General features: G+C 46.7%; 1 protein-coding gene across 1 annotated transcript in view; it reads right to left on the reverse strand.

Moving 5' to 3' along the window:
• Positions 1–6,810: 6,810 nt before the first annotated feature.
• Positions 6,811–16,070, reverse strand: part of EDN3 (endothelin 3) — a 36,097-nt gene continuing 26,837 nt past the window's right edge. Inside the window, exon 4 of the mRNA XM_069546803.1 lies at positions 6,811–8,139. Within this exon, the coding sequence (XP_069402904.1) occupies positions 8,091–8,139 (49 nt within the window). The 3' untranslated portion in view covers positions 6,811–8,090. The remainder of the gene's footprint in view (positions 8,140–16,070) is intronic.

Raw genomic sequence — 16,070 nt, forward strand, 5'->3', positions numbered from 1 at the left:
GAGGAAGCTGATGCTTTCTGGACAGTAGATTTGTCACTGTTAGGTGGCATAAGCAAAGAGGGGAGGGAGGTGAAAGTGATCCATGAAGTAGTGGGTTATACTTGGAAATACAATGGGAAATTTCAGTAAACAGCTACCCTAGTTTTTCTAGCAGCTCAGCCACTGTCCATCAAGAGCCTGACACATAACAGGTATGTGCTAAGTGCTGGGAGGAAGGAGGTTTGGTGTTTGAAAGGCCTAATGTAACCTCTGTCCATAATCTGTCGTTTGGTTTTCAAGGTCAAGTGTAACTATCTTCCTTTTACCACAAGGAAAATGAGGCTCTGAAAACTTAACTGACAATTGCCAAGAGGCAGGAGACAACCTGACCTGAAGTCCATGCTCGTGACTTTGAGGCCACACTTTTGTACAGGCCTGTCCATCTTTCTGGACACCATTCCCTTGCTTCTCTGCCTCGTGGGTAAGCAGAGTTATTATCTCACATTACAATGGAAAAGTCAGGACTCATGCAAGTCCTGAGGGTGGCAGTGGGTCCAGGCCAGGATTCAGGACTCCCCTGACCACATTCCCCCGGACTCCCCTTTGCTTGGCAGAGCCTTGATTTCCAGGGGCCATGTGGACACAGAAAAGCATTCACACCCATTGCCCTCAGTTGCACCTTCTAGAACTGTGAGCTCCTCCCAGCCACGTGCTTCACCAAACGAGTTTTGCTGTTACTCCAATTAGTGCTGCTTTTGGAATCATTGTCTGTGTTGTGTTTCTCTCGCCTCAGTGCAGCCCAATATGTTCATTTCTATGAGCCAGAAGCCCCCACGCAGTGCTAAGAAACAGAGTCTGAGCTACAAACATGCCTGATGTTCTCTCACTGCTCAGCCTGGGAGACAAGGGCCACTGCAGAGACTCCGGGCCACGAGCAGTCAAGACGTGATGCTGCTTCTTCCTCTGGCAAGATTTTTTAGGTTATTGAAACAAACCTCCTATTGACTCTGGTGCTGTTATTACAGGGACTGGCTCCACTGGAGCTGGAGACTACACACGACCTAGCATCCACCAGTTGTGTGATTAGGGGTTGTCACACAGTGACAGTGGTCTCCTCTGTTTCCTGTACATCAGATAGTATTTGCTGCATAACAAACAAGCCCCAGACTTGCTCCCTCTGTGTCTACTTCCTCTCATCTTCCAGGAACACTGTGTCCCTAAATATGAATATGCATCTGGGCCTGAACGTGGCCAGTGCCATGAGGTTCTGGGGTTTGCCTTTACCTGATTGGTGGGCTACCAGTGGGCACTGAATTGCTCTCAACTTTCCATTATTCACCGGGCCTGGGATGGGCAACCTTGGGCACATATGCCTGCACTTCTGAGGGGTTTCTTCCTGGAGGTGAACCACCAGATCCAAGAATACACCAACTCCATGTCTTGGCCCCAGCCATTGATGACCCTCCAGAAAGAAGGCCATCACTCTGGCTTCTCCCAGCTGTGTATCAAGGTGTCTACCTCCTCACACTCTTTCCTATAGCATGTAGGCAACTTTCAAGACCCCTGGGATTTCGCCCCATGCCTGACCTTTTGAACAGCCTAACCTGAATGCAACCAGTGCCTTGATAATGTGGAACAGGAAGGGGCTGAAGGTGTATGGAAATCCCCCAAGACTAACTCAGGCTCTGAGGCAGTGCCAGTGAAACAAAATATGAATCAGAGAGGCACATGCAAGTCTCAACCCTTGGGAGACTTTTGCCCACAGCCTGACCAAGGCATGTCACAGCCCAGCAGGTCAGACCCACAGGGAGGGTGGGTGCTGGGGATGGGTTGGAGGAAAGGGGGCAGTGGAGGCCCTCTGAGGTCACCTTAGCCTCCCTAAGGCATGAGATCTCAGCCAGGATTGATTTTGCCCCCAGGGCACATCTGGCCGATCTGTGGACAGTTTGGTTGCCACAAGTGTTGGGGGGTACTACTGGCATCTCATGGGTAGAGGCCAGGGATGCTGCTAAACACCCTGCATACACAAACAGCCCCACAATGGGGAAGGACCCAAAACAAAACATCAGCAGCAGCGGGGCTGAGAAACCCTGGTCTGCAGAACGGGTTCAAGGTCCACAGTTCAATATTAGCCCCTACCTGTTCTCCTGAATCCCTCTCCTTTCCTGTTTCCTTGCCTAGGAGACATAGATGGGCTTCCAGGTGGCACTAGTGGTAAAGAATCCACCTACCAATGCAGGAGACACAAGAGACGGGAGTTCGATCTGATTAAACAGGCAGCTGGGACCTTAGCCCAGAACAAATGACAAGGACCCCCATCACCAAGACCCGTGTCTCTGAGCAGATGCTCAAGTGGCTGTTCCCAGACAAATGTGCAGTTCATGCTGAGAAGCGAAAACAAGACAGACTCAAAGCAGATGCCACTGCCCTGTGACCTCCCCAGAACACCTCGTCCCCATCTTTGGGGACAAGCATCTTGAGGCCACACTAAAGGCTGCCTTCTCCAGGAAGCTCTCTGGATGCCTTCCCCCAATCCCAGGGCAGAACAATAACCAGGAGCTTGAGCCAGTTTTCCAAACACTTAGATGATTATCTCATTTAACCGTCACAAAAATCACAGATGAGTACACTAGCACAGAGAAGCTGAGTAACTTGCCCTAAGTCACAGAGCCAGTAAATGGGGAGCCCAGCCGCCCATCAGATGGTGGTCACCACGCTGCCAGGCAGCACTTTCTTTGACAAAGGAACTCGGGGCTCTGGAGTTTCTGGGAAAGAATCTGTATTTCATGTACATCTGAGTTCAGCAGCAGCCAAGCTCCCTCCACATGGGACAGGCCAGGAGAGAGACACATCACACTGTGACCTGTGGACCTCTCTTGAGCAGACTTGCGAGCATGCCAGCAGCCCCCAGCCTTTGTTACCTCGTACCCAGCTGGGCTGTTGTTGCAGTACCCGAGGGTCTCTGGGGCTCTGTCTAAACCCACTACCACTGGTGAGGAATTCCAAAAGCGCCCCTTCTAGAGTGAACCTAACTTCTCTCCTCCCCCCACTGCTCCCCCCAACTTTATGGCTGCCCAAGGAGGCTCATCCTTTGAGGCCTCACTACGGGCTGCCTTCCCACAATCCCAGGGCAGAACAATAACAGGGAGCTTGTGCCAGTTTTCCAAACACGTAGATGTAGTACCTCATTTAACACTCACAAAAACCACCAGCTGAGGAACTTGCCCCAAGTCAGAGAACCAGTAAATGGGGAGCCCAGATTTACGCCCTGGCCATTAGGCTTTAGGCTTAAAGGCTTAATGACTATCCTACACTGTGGTCTCCAGAATGCTTATCACCCTGCCCCCAAGTCCGCTGCTGTATCTTAAACTTTGAGCATGCTCCCTATGGCTCCTGCATACCTCTAAGGGATTCTAGTAGGCAAGGCCCAGCACCAGAGCTCCAGGGCTGAGCCCAGAGCCTGGCACCCAGTCAGTTCTGAACTGTTTCCACCAGGCCCTTTGGTTTACGTGTGATTCTGAGTTGTTTGAAGGATGAGCTGGAAGACTCCCCTTTCATCAGCATCCATCTCCCCAGCTGCTCCCAGGCAGGCACCCCCAGCCTCACCACGAGGCTGAAGCAGCACACTGCCCCTTATGAGCGAACCCCAGCACCCCTCAGGTGAGCACCCTGCCTCCTGCTGGTCTTTCAACACATGACTCTTTGCAGAGATGACCAATCGGGGACTCCTGGTCTGCCACAGCGCACATTGTTCCCATAATCCAGATCAGGCTGGGGCTTACCGCGGCCAGAGGGGACTTCTCATGCCACACAAGGTGGGCCACCGGATGGTGAAGGGCTGCAAGACAGACAGACACACAAAAGTGCTACAGGCACAGACCACGGCACAGACCCTGCTAAGCACTTACAAGCACCAGCTCCCGTAGCCCTCATAACCATCCTACAAGGAAGCGTCCTTACTGACTCCACTTTACAGATGGGGCAACTGAGGCAGAGAGAGGTCGAGGCACTGGCTGTGGGCACCTAGAGATATGAGGAGACCAGGTTTCTGGTTCTGAGCCCTCGGACCTCCCGGGGGTGCTGCTGATTAAGGTGATGCGCGGATGTCCGGGCTGCACCCCAGCCCAGCTTTTGACGGCAGGGCATCAGTGCTGCCTCCCAGCTTCTGCCCCCACCTGCACAGGTAGAATTTCTTGGAGTCCCCACGGCCCTCTCAAGTTCTGCAGACACAAGGCCATACACAGCCTCTAGCAGAACACCGGCCCTGCTTCCTTTCCCTGAACTTCCAGGAGAAAATCCATCCTTAGAGAAAGACCTTGCTGGGCAGATGTTGAAGGTGCCCAGAACCACATGGTGGTTTTAGTAGGTACCAGGCACTTTCTCCTTACTGGTCCCCTTCTTCTACAAAAAAGTATTGAATAGCATATTTTACAACTGCGTTGGTATAAGGATGAATGTAATCCAGGTGGGATCTGTTATTACTTATTTTCCTAATGTTCCTTTTTATTCTGACTTTAAATGTCAGCATTGTCAAAGGGACCTGGAAGCCCTACATGCCCCTGTGCTCTGCTCACTGCGTCTAGCGGGGGTGCTGGCCCTGAACTCCAGGCTTGAAGCACAAATAGGGTAGAAGCCCTATCCTGAACCCTGGCCCCCGGAGCTGACTCCACAGTCTTGTGAAACTGCAGCTCAAGTCCACAGGCAACAGAAAGGGAGATCAGGGAGACTCCACAGAACCCTCATGCCTTGTCTCTGCCCTACAGGAAAGCCTCTGTTGCCCCAAACTCTTTCATGCACATCAACATTATAGGGAACCCACAGCCCATCAACTCCCCAAATGTGAGGCAATGCTGTAGATTCCAGCCTCAGTTTGGCCAGACCACCGTTTACCCCCACCCTTCCCCTGTCCCCCAGCATTCCAGGATTTGGCAAGCCTGTGACTGCCTTGGCAACAGGGAGCCTCACCCCATGCTGGAATTGAAACCACAAGAGCACCCTCCCAGTGCACCACTGCCAGCCTGACCTGAGCCTGTCTGGAGCCCTTACACCACCTCAGATGTCATTAGGCAAAACTGGTGTTCCTGATGGGTTATTCGTGAAAGGAATTTTCAATGCATTTTATACGTCTCCTAAGACACCAATCCAATACTCTGATTTCATTTCTATGAGCGTAAGTCGCCGGGTCAAGGAATCAGAGCTGATGGTGTGTGAGTGAGCTCTGAACGGTAAAGCGGCCGGTGCGTCTGCAGGAGGAGCCCCTCTGAACACGGACAGTCGCCTCTGAATGTCCAGCCCCAGGATGACAACAGCCCAACCAGAAGACTACATGCTCGTTTATTTTTTCTAACCCCACCAAAATCTTTGATAGCCATCATCAGATTCCTTGCTTCTTGCTAGAAAATTTTGGAGGAATATTTCAAATTATGCAACAGGTTCCAACCCCTCCCCCCCCAAGGTTTTTTGCTACTTTAAGTAACATAGTGATGAATACCTTTGTGATCAAAGTTCAGGGTATGAACATTTGCAAGTTCTCCTATCATTTCGACAGACTGTTTACAGATGGATCATTTCAGTTTGCAATTCTGCCAGGATGCGATGCAAATGGTAATTCCTCTGTATTCCTGTCAGGTTTGGTAATTGCCAAAGTCAGTTCTATACTCAGAAAACTGCTGTTTCGTTTTGTTTTCCAATTAGGGAGTAAAGGGGCTGAACCACACCAGAGACAGACATCTGTTGGAAAGCGCAGAATGAAATCCCCTCGATCTTGGGTTACCAGAAGAAATATAGGACACACAGTTCAGTTTGAATTTCAGATAAACAACCGGTAATTTTTCGGCATAGTATGTCCCAAAGATTGTATGGAATAGACTTCTACTAAAAATGTATTGTTTATCTGAAATTCAAATTGCACTGGGTTTCCCACACTTTAGTTTGCTAAATCTAGCAACCCAAACCCCATTTTATCTGCTCTTTTCCTTCACACATCAGGGCAAAGCTCACTACCTCTAACATTTACGTGCTCTTACACTATGCTAAGACCATCCTAAGCACTTCTCCAACATTGACTCATTTCATCCTCAGACTAACCCTATTGGTCAGTATTACTATTAGCAGTATTTTTTTGGCTTACAATAATTAAGCAGTTTATTATCTTAAAAGTTTCTGGTTAAGAATCCTCATTCTAATGCAGGAAACAGAGGTTCCATCCCTGGTCAGGGAACTAAGATCCCACATGGCTTGGAGCAACTAAGCCTAAGAAATGCAACTAAGGCCCAATGCAGTCAAATAAATAAAAACTTTTTAGAAAAGCTTCTGGGAGTCAGGAATATAGGAGGCTTAGCTGAGTGGTTCCTGCTTGGGGGTCTTTCCTGAGGCTGCCGTCAAGATTGGCCCTGGGCTGCAGGCTTCTGACTCGAGGCTGGAGGATCTACCCCTAAAGCGGTCCTTCTGGCCAACCTGGCATATTGCTTATGACTGTTGGCAGAAGGCCTTATTATTCCCCATTTTACAGGTGGAAAAGTTGAGGCTCAGAAAAGGTAAGAAATCAACCAGGGAAGCAGGTAGCAGAACTGGGGCTGGAACCCAGGCCACCTGACTCTGGACACGAGCCCTAAATTCCTTCTCAGCTTCACTGTGGACTTACTATTCCCAGTGCATCAAAAAGGAAACAGTTGTAATGAGCTACATCAAGTGCTTCTGTGTGTGACTCAAGGCACAACCAAAACCAACAGCATGTCGCCCACCAGAATCCTGATCAACTTGGAAAAGACTCATCAGTAATTACCCTATTAATTTACAACACAGTAACAGATGTGCAGAAAGGGCATGGACTTTGTTTCTATAGGCATGTCCCATGCCATCAGGATTATGCTCTTCATTTGCTTTTTCACAGATAATTGGAAAATCCAATCTGTTCCCTGCTAGAACAATTACAAACTCGAAATTTATGGAGCCCGCATTACCCAGTGCGGGCCACACAATTCTCCAGGTGCAGAAAATCTGACGTCAGGAGATGATTTAATTCAAACCTGAGTTCGAAATAGTGCAAATTCTCCTGTTCCGGACCTTATTACTAATTAACCCTGAGGCTCTGGGAGGCTTGCAGGCTGAACACCCATCTCCCTAATCCTTTCAACATACAGTTGTTTTCCAGCTTCCTCCGTATTCCCCCACAACTCCCCAGTGGGAGATGGTGGGCCACTCCTCCCCAGCGAGGTTGGGGTAAATGTGAGAACCAGAGCAGGTGGGCACCACTTGTGGTTGGCTCCAATTCCAGGCGCACAGCTGCCGCCCAGCTGCAGGGAGCCAAGTCCCAAAGTTTTCTGAGGATTTTCCCAGCATCTGGGTTCAGGAACTCCCCGGCCCAGAAGCTTTCTCGTGAGCCAAAAGGGTCCGAGTGTCCCATTTCGGATGTAACCAGTGCCATTCCCTGCCCATTCCTGACCCCAAGAACATTTTAATCCTCTCCCACCAAGGCCCCACCCCCTCCGCCTCCTCCTGTAGCAGTGAGGCCCCATCTGTTTTTCAGCAAGGGCTGTCCATCAGAAGACAGGCTTCTGCCCAGACCTTCATCCGTGCCTGGTTCAGAAAGAGCTTGGAACCTCTCCAGCGGCAGGTTACCCTTTTTATCACCGTGGTTTTTCATTCTATCAGAGAAAAGAAGAGCTGACTCGTTGGAAAAGACCCTGTTGCTGGGAAAGATGGAGGGCAGGAGGAGAACGGGGTGACAAAGGTTGGATGGCATCATTGATTCAAATGGATGTGAATTTAAACAAACTCTGGGAGATGGTGAAGGACAGGGAAGCCTGGTGCGCTGAAGTCCATGGGGTCATAAAGAGTCAGATATGACTGAGCGACTGAACAACAACAAGAGATAAGCATCATCTCAGATTTCTCGGAAAAAGTCCTTTTCCCATCCTTAGAAGCCTCGGGTTATTCACCCATTAGCTTTGTAGCAGCCCAGACATTCAACACGCAACAGGGTACCAGGGCTCTGTGTCGTTCCTCAAGAGACCCCCGGAGCCTGGCCAACCGTCCTTGCCTTCTTTTCCTGGCCTGCACTCCATTGCTCTGCTCTTGAGGAGCAGGTCTCAAATCATTTGCTCATTCATTCAGCAGACCTCCTCAGGCACAGACGTGGTGCTAGGCTCCAGAGGGGGCCTGCAAAACAGCAAGAACAGTTATATTTATTGAAGACGTTAATGAGCATGTCAAGCCCTCAGCATATATCACCCAAGTCCACATGGCAGCCCTCTGAGGGAGACAACACTGCCACTCCATCTTGAAAACAACCGGAATTCAGAAGATCGATTCATTGGCTCAAAGGCAGACAGCTAGTGAAAAGCAGAGGTACAAACCCCAGAGCCCAAGTCCTCTGCTAAGACTTCGGAATCAACATTAACGCTTGACCACCACGCCACTCAATGCAGGCAAATGCACATTTTGCATCTTTGCCACTTGACATAAGGTCCAGGCAACATAAATTGCATCATATGGGACAGACAGAACTGGGGTATAGTGAAGTTCCATTTCTTGCCAGAGCTAAAGGTTTCGTTGAAATATGAAACATGAATGAGGGATTTGCTGTTCATCTCTGATAAATACAGAACTGTAACTCCAATTTTCCACCTCTCTCCATATCCACGCCCTTTGCAACAGGATTTTAGAGCCCCTAATATCCAGAAAGAGAGATCGTTTCTGGAATCCTTGAATCCAAGCTGCCTTGTACTTTGCTTTCAGGAGCTGAGGCACCCCCAGATACCCTGTATCACCCCTCTCTCACACTCCTGCTTCCAGCAGGAGGCCAGCCTATGGAAAGACAAGTGACCACATGGAAAGGAGCCAGGTCAGCTCAGCCAAGGCCATGCTAGCTCAGCCAGCCCCAAGCCAGGCCACCAGCTGATGGAACATTATAAGCCAACCTGCAGACAGCAGCCAAGCCTGGTCAATAGAACCACACAGATGGTTTACAGACTTGTGGGGAAAATAACAAATGACTAATTTTTTAATCCAATAAATTTTAGGATGATCTGCTACAAAGTAGGCTTTCCTAGTGGCTCAGACAGTAAAGAATATGCCTGCAATGTGGAAGACCCGGGTTTGATCCCTTGGTTGGGAAGATCTCCTAGAAAAGGGAATGGCAACCCATTCCAGTATTCCTGCCTGGAAAATTCCATGGACAGAGAAGCCTGGTGGGCTACAGTCCATGGGGGTCGCAAAGCAATGGCTAACTGAACTGTTCACAGAAGCTAACCAAGAATCATGTTGCTTTATTTCCCAAGACAGATAATTTGAATGTAGGCAGTTCTTGGAGCTGTAATAATTAAGAACCCAAAAAGAAAAAGAAAAAAAGAATACAAATGGCAATCTGGAGCCATTTTACCCTGAAGCACTTCCTTATAGGAGCAAGGCTTTGAGTGAGAAAACTTCCAAGGGACCGCATTTCAGGGCTGAAAACAAAATGAAATCTACTGGCTCAAAAATACAAACAAACCTTGCAAAACAGAATTGATAAATGCTTCATTACATACCTTCAAAACATAGCATTGTGTCAACTAGTAACTGCAACTCTACCATATCCACACGTAACTGTGAGAATTAATTCAAATTCAACACACCCAAGCCTAATGAATAATTGCTTCTTAATAAAATCCAAAATGCTGAAAATCATGAGGGTTTACATTGTGATCTTTTCCACCTCCACTGAACCTAATTCCAGATACCTGTCCAAAGGAAAACAAACCTTTTAGGGAATTTTACAGCCCCCGTAAAGTCATCTTGTGTGGCTGCAGGTGCACTTTCAAGTAGTCGGCACAAATTAACCCAAGACTGCTGACAATGACAGTGACCGAGGCCTGTGGAAGCCTATGAACAGCTCTGGGAAAGCACCCTCATTTTTCACATGAAAAAAGTGAGAACTTAAGAGGCTAATTGCCCCTAAGGGGACATTAGCACTGATCTGAATCAATTAACATGCCAGAATGTGGGGACTCTTGGTGAGAGAGTGGAAGAGCCCCGCGGTTGGCAGGTACCTGTTAGGTGCCCCGGAGAAGAGGTCTGTTTGGTCCTTGCTCCTGTAGCATCCTACAGGTCACCGAGCTCCCAGGCTGATCATGCTCTGTCTGTTGGCTTGCTTTCTGCTGGATGGTGGTGCACCCTCCAGGCAGGGACCAGACAGTGCTTCCTGTGATCACTAAGTGGCGGTCTGAGTGCTGTGGTCATGCCGTGAACACGGCAGACTTCAACTCTACCTGATGAAGGCGACAATAAGCAAAATGACAAAGGAAGTGTGTGCAGGGCAAAGTACCCATGAACGAACAAGGAGCCCTGCACCCTCAACTTTACTTCTCCCTCTGGCTCCTGACCGACCAGCCCCGAAGGGTGAACCCTTCATAGGCCAGCTGTCTGGGCCCTCTGGGGGATGGCCCTGGGGAGAGGCTCTCAGCTCATGGGAGATGTGGAGAAGGTGAGAGCAGGTGCAGGTGTGCGGGGAGATGCTGACAGGTGTCGATCTGCTCAGTCTCCCTTCCCCACATCTGGGAGATTCAAGTAAAGGACTCAAGTCTTTCTGGTCACTGAGTTGTGCCTCTTTGTAGCTCCCTCCTGAGACAGGACCATGAGGATGAGGACTTGGTGTGCATAGTGAAGGTCACTAGCAGGAGAGGAATTCAGGAAGCTGCAAGGAGTCTTTTGTGGCTGGAGCATCAGGAGTAACTGGGCAAGATGAGCTTGTTATATTAATAGATAAATACCAGGCATTTGCTCTAGAGCACAGGGACCTATAGTCAATATCTTATAATAACCTGTAATGGAAAATGATCTGAAATTATATACCTGAAAGTAAGACCATGTATGTTGTCCATCAATGATAGTTAAATTTTAAAAATAATTAAAAAGATGACAATGTGGATGAACAAGGGCCAGATGAAATATGGGCTCACAGCCACATGAAGGATCTGCACTCACTTTACCTTAAGAGTATCTGGTAAATAGTGCATTCTTAGGAACTGACTTTTTCCCCCCAAAATACTGACTTAATGTTTATAGAAACCAAGTCAAAAGTGAAACTGTTAGCTGCTCAGTCGTGTCTGACTCTTTGCGGCTTCATAAACTGTAGCCTGCCAGGCTCCTCTAGTCCATAGAATTCTCCAGGCAAGGATACTGGAGTGGATTGCCATTCCCTTCTCCAGGGGATTTTCCTGACCCTGGGATCGAACCCAGGTCTCCTCCACTGCAGGCAGATTCTTTACCATCTGAGCCACAAAGGAAGACCAAGAGAAAAGGTAAAAACCTCTAGAACTCATCCTATCCCAATTCTAAGCTGGGATCACAATTAAACTTCCTGAGCCAGTCGGAAGTCCCTCTGTTACCAAATAACTCTGAAGAAGATTCGAGAGTAATTCTGATTCATACTGCTGCTTTCTTATCTCTAACCTCTACCTGCATTTAGGACTCCTTGATCCCAAGTAAATCTATTCGTTATTAGGAAAATGTTTCCCCTGATTTTTGGTTCAAGCAACTGAGTACACAAGTAATTTAAATATGAAAGGTTTGACTTTTGAAACTCGACACTGTGACCCTGCGTATGACTTGGGTATGGTTGTAGGTGATAGTTTTTTGGGTAACCCCATAGAGTTTCACATACATACACACTCATTGATTTCATTGCTGTTTGAGAGGCAGTCTCCTCTAATATACTTTTCTTAAAAAGAAGGCATATTTTCCCTTTGAGTTTTCTCTTTCCTCCAATTAAAGTCTAAGGCTCTTTCTTGGGTCACAGGGCATGGCGAGAAATAAAGATGGCACCAGGTCTCTTCTGATGAGAAATGCTAGATGTGCCTGGAAAGAAGTCCCTGAATAGGATGGGGAACACATGTACACCCATGGCTGATTCATGTCAATGTATGGCAAAAACCACTACAATATTGTAAAGTAATTAGCCTCCAATTAAAATAAATAAATTTTAAAAAATAAAAAAAGAAGTTCCTGAATATGCCTGTCAAGATGCATTTCACATGGGCAGGCTGGAAACTGATGAAAACCATAGTTTCTCTTGCAAGCACTTAGTTCCCTTAATTCAAGGCAGACATGATGCCTTAATCAACACCCTTGGGCTATAGACCCCTGCAATAGAGCCCTATGCATTTAGCTGCCCATATCTCATTTCCCTCAACTTCTGAGAAGAGCATCTAAACTTCCTTTGGTCCCTGAGCAGAGCGAGTATCAGAGCCCAGGCCAATTCTTATATTGTATCCTCTTGACCCAGTAACTGGTTCAGCTATAGACCAATGATCCAATTTGGTCCAGTCCCAATGGATGCAAGACTTTATAGGACCAATGGGCTCAAAGCTCTCTCTTTTCCCTTAGACTTGAAGCCATAAGAACTGATAATTACTGGATCCTCTTTGGAGGAGATGCCCAGATTAGAACTTGTATCCCATTACATGAGCTTCAGGAACTGGGGGGATTTTTCTAAGAGAAGAACATGCTATTTTATAAAATCCAAGTGTAAAATACAGCCAACCAGTGATCACAATAAGTAGAGCCAGAGACAAAGCATCACCAAGAACCAGGCTTCATGCTCTCATGCCTCTTGCTAAGGACTTCATCTAAGGGAAAAAAGGGGAGCCCCTCTTGAGAATATCATAATTCAAGAAAATACATGCACCAAAGAACTGATGCTTTTGAACTTTGGTGCTGGAAAAGACTCTTGAGAGTCCCTTGAACTGCAAGGAGATCAAACCAGTCAATCCTAAAGGAAATCAACCCTGAATATTCATTGGTAGGACTGGTGCTGAAGCTCTAATACTTTCACCACCTGATTTGAAGAGCTGACTCATTGGAAAAGGCCCTGATGCTGGGAAAGATTGAGGGCAGGAGGAGAAGGGGGCCAAAGAGGATAAGATGGCTAGATAGCATCACAGACTCAGTGGACATGAGACTTCACTCCAGAGACAGTGAAGGATAGGGAAGCTTGGCATCCTGCAGTCCGTGGGGTCACAGAGAATCAGATTCAACTTAACAATTGAACAACAGCAACAACAATGGTCATAGCAGCACTATTTACAACAGCCAAGACATGAAAGCAACCTAATTGTCCATCGACAGAGGAATGGATAAAGATGTGGTCCATACATACAATGGAGTATTATTCAGTCATAAAAAAAGGACAAAATAATGCCATTTGCAGCAACATGGATGGACCTGGAAATTATCACACTAAGTCAGTCAGACAAAGACAAATATAGTATATATTTGTCTTATAGTATCATTTACATTTGGAATCTAAAAATCATGATACAAATGACCTAATATTCAAAGCAGAAACAGACTCCCAGGCTCTATGAAAAAAAAACTTGTGGTTACCAAAGGAGAAAGGGAAGGAAGGGATAAATTCGGAGTTCCGGATTAATGTATACATACTACTATATATAAAATAGATAGCCAACAAGGATCTACTGTATAGTACAAGGAACTATACTCAGTATTTTGTAATAACCTATAAGGGAAAGGAATCTGAAAAAGAATATATCTATATATATGTTATATATAGATATGTGTATATAATGGATGACTGAATCATTTTACTATACACCTGAAACTATACAACATTGTAAATCAAACTATACTTCAGTAAGAAATATACCTTAAAAATGAAATTCAATTAATAGGCACTCCTGAGAGATAGAATGGCAGAACAGCAGTATTGGGGGCAGAGCAAAAAGCCTTCCAGAAACTTTAAAAATAGGAGATGGATGGGAGAGATCCCCAGATTGAAAATAGATACCAAGTACTAATTGATACAAACTGGAGGGGGGAAAAAATCCCCAGCTTGACCCTTGCTACTGAAACTGCAAACCATCAAGGATAAGGAGAAAATTCCTAAATCAACAGAGAGAAGAGACAAATTATGTACACAAGAAAGGCACTCTTAGAAATTTTCCACCATTAATAACCGATGCCAGGAGAGAATGAAATGACATCTTCAAGCAACTGAGAGAATACAGCTGTCAACCTAAAATTCTATCCCCAGCCAAACTATAATCTATAAATTCCAAAATAAAGACGTTTCAGATGGACACGAACATAGAAAATTCACTCCTCATGGAGTACTCCAGTGCAAGGGTTGGCAAACTGCAGCTCACTGACTGTTTTGGCAAATGAAGCTTTACTGGAATACAGCCAAACCTTCTCGTCCACTCACATACGTATTATCAGGGGTTGTTTTCCAGTTAAAACAGCAGAGTAACTGCAACAGACACTATATGGCCCAGATGGCCAAAGGTATTTAGTATCTGGTCCTTTTCAGGAAAGTTTTGCTGATCCCTGCTCTGTAAGACTCAATATTTACATGTGTATTTATTCATCCAACACATGTTAGATAAGCACCCGCCATGTGTGCCAGACCCAAATGAAGGATGGCAGGTTCATGGTCCAGGCAGACAAAAGCTTAGCAAGTGCTGTGCTCAACAGCCACCCCTCTTTTCTGGGAGATGGTGCCAGGGAGCACCTCAGGAGGTGGAGCCCACAGACGTGTCTGAAAACAGCAAAATAGAGAACTGTCTTGACCTAGACAACTCAGTCCCCTTTGAAGCTCATGTTTCAGACAGGGAACTGGCACTCTGAGATGGCTCAAGGGCCGTGGAGTTTGCTTTGCTACCTTGTGTCATGGACATGGTCATGAATTCCTCATCTCTCTCTTTCCAGCAACGTCTGCTCTCTCTCACCTCACCCCAGTGCACAACTGGTGCTAGAACAGCCCAAGCTTCCTGGCCTTTCCCCAGCACAGTGCCCCACATGGACCTTCCTTCCCCAAACCTCTGCTGAGGCTCTACCCATCACTTGGGGTGTCTGTACTCCATTGCCTGGCTTGGCTTACTCTTACTTATCTCCTCCCCAAGGAAGTTTTCCTCACCTGCAGGCTGAGTCAATACCCACTTCTTCATCCCATTATATATTACATTATAAGCAGCTCTGAAGTGCCTCTATTGCTTATCTCTGTGTCCAGGTGGGCTTTCTCTCACTTTCTGAGACTGATACACATCTAACACCACAATAGCCAAAGGGGACATTCACACTATGCAATCTACCGTGGAGGAAGACACGGAAAGCCTTTGCTGTGAATACCTTACATGAGATGAACAGAAGTGTGCTAGAGAAAGTTCTAATGCTTCTGCAGATGGTACAAAATACCTCCCCTCACCATGCCAGCTCCCTCAGGTGGTGTTGGAGGGGAGCTGATGCTGGGCACCAGACTTGACCCTGGTGGTTCTTGCCAGTTGTATAGATATATAGGAATTTACATACTCCATAATGGAGGTCTGTTCAAAGATGAGAGAGGAGAAGGGAGGAAGGAAGAGAGGGGAGGTGATGAGCTTGTGTTCGATACACGACCTCCCCAGTCCCAAGGGGCTCTTTCCCCCGTCATGAATTCTTGATCCCTCTGCCTCTTCCGTTCCTCGCCCACCTCTTGTCACTTAGAGCATCATTCTGGAATGCTGCAAGGATTAATGACACACGCCTGGCAGAAAGTTGCTTGCATTCATTCATTCCAGCCCCCCGCAGTTATTAATTCTTACAATTTCCCCGCACTCAATACCACTCAGATCTCAACAATTCTGAGCGTTCCTGCCAGTGAAGAGAAAAGAAATCACATCTTCAGTGACAGAAGGACCCAAGTGGATTCATAATGGTGTGAATAACAGGTAACTTGATTTGCTTCAGCTTTGAGATACTTAAGAATTCATATAAAAGGATTTGGGGCTTTAGAGAATACATGTCTTCCGGGGGTGGGGTGGGATGATTGACTATCCTGACAATTTCTATAAGTCAAATTCCATTACTTTGAAGAACATTCAAAGATACACTTCCGTAAGAAACTTTTAAGTAAAAATAGGAGTGACTAAAGTTCAGGGCAAACTTTGAAGACTCTATCTTTTTCCTTGTGTGAGATTAGGATTAAAAAAATAATTGCCTATGTACATCATTTCTTTCCATTTGGCCTCCTAATAAGGCCGATAGATAAGCGGTGGCCAGTGATCACATCCATTTATAAATGAGGAAACTGAGACTCAGTATAAAGTTTGTTCCCT

The sequence above is a fragment of the Ovis canadensis genome, chromosome 13, assembly GCF_042477335.2.
Source record: "Ovis canadensis isolate MfBH-ARS-UI-01 breed Bighorn chromosome 13, ARS-UI_OviCan_v2, whole genome shotgun sequence".
Lineage (NCBI taxonomy): Eukaryota > Metazoa > Chordata > Mammalia > Artiodactyla > Bovidae > Ovis > Ovis canadensis.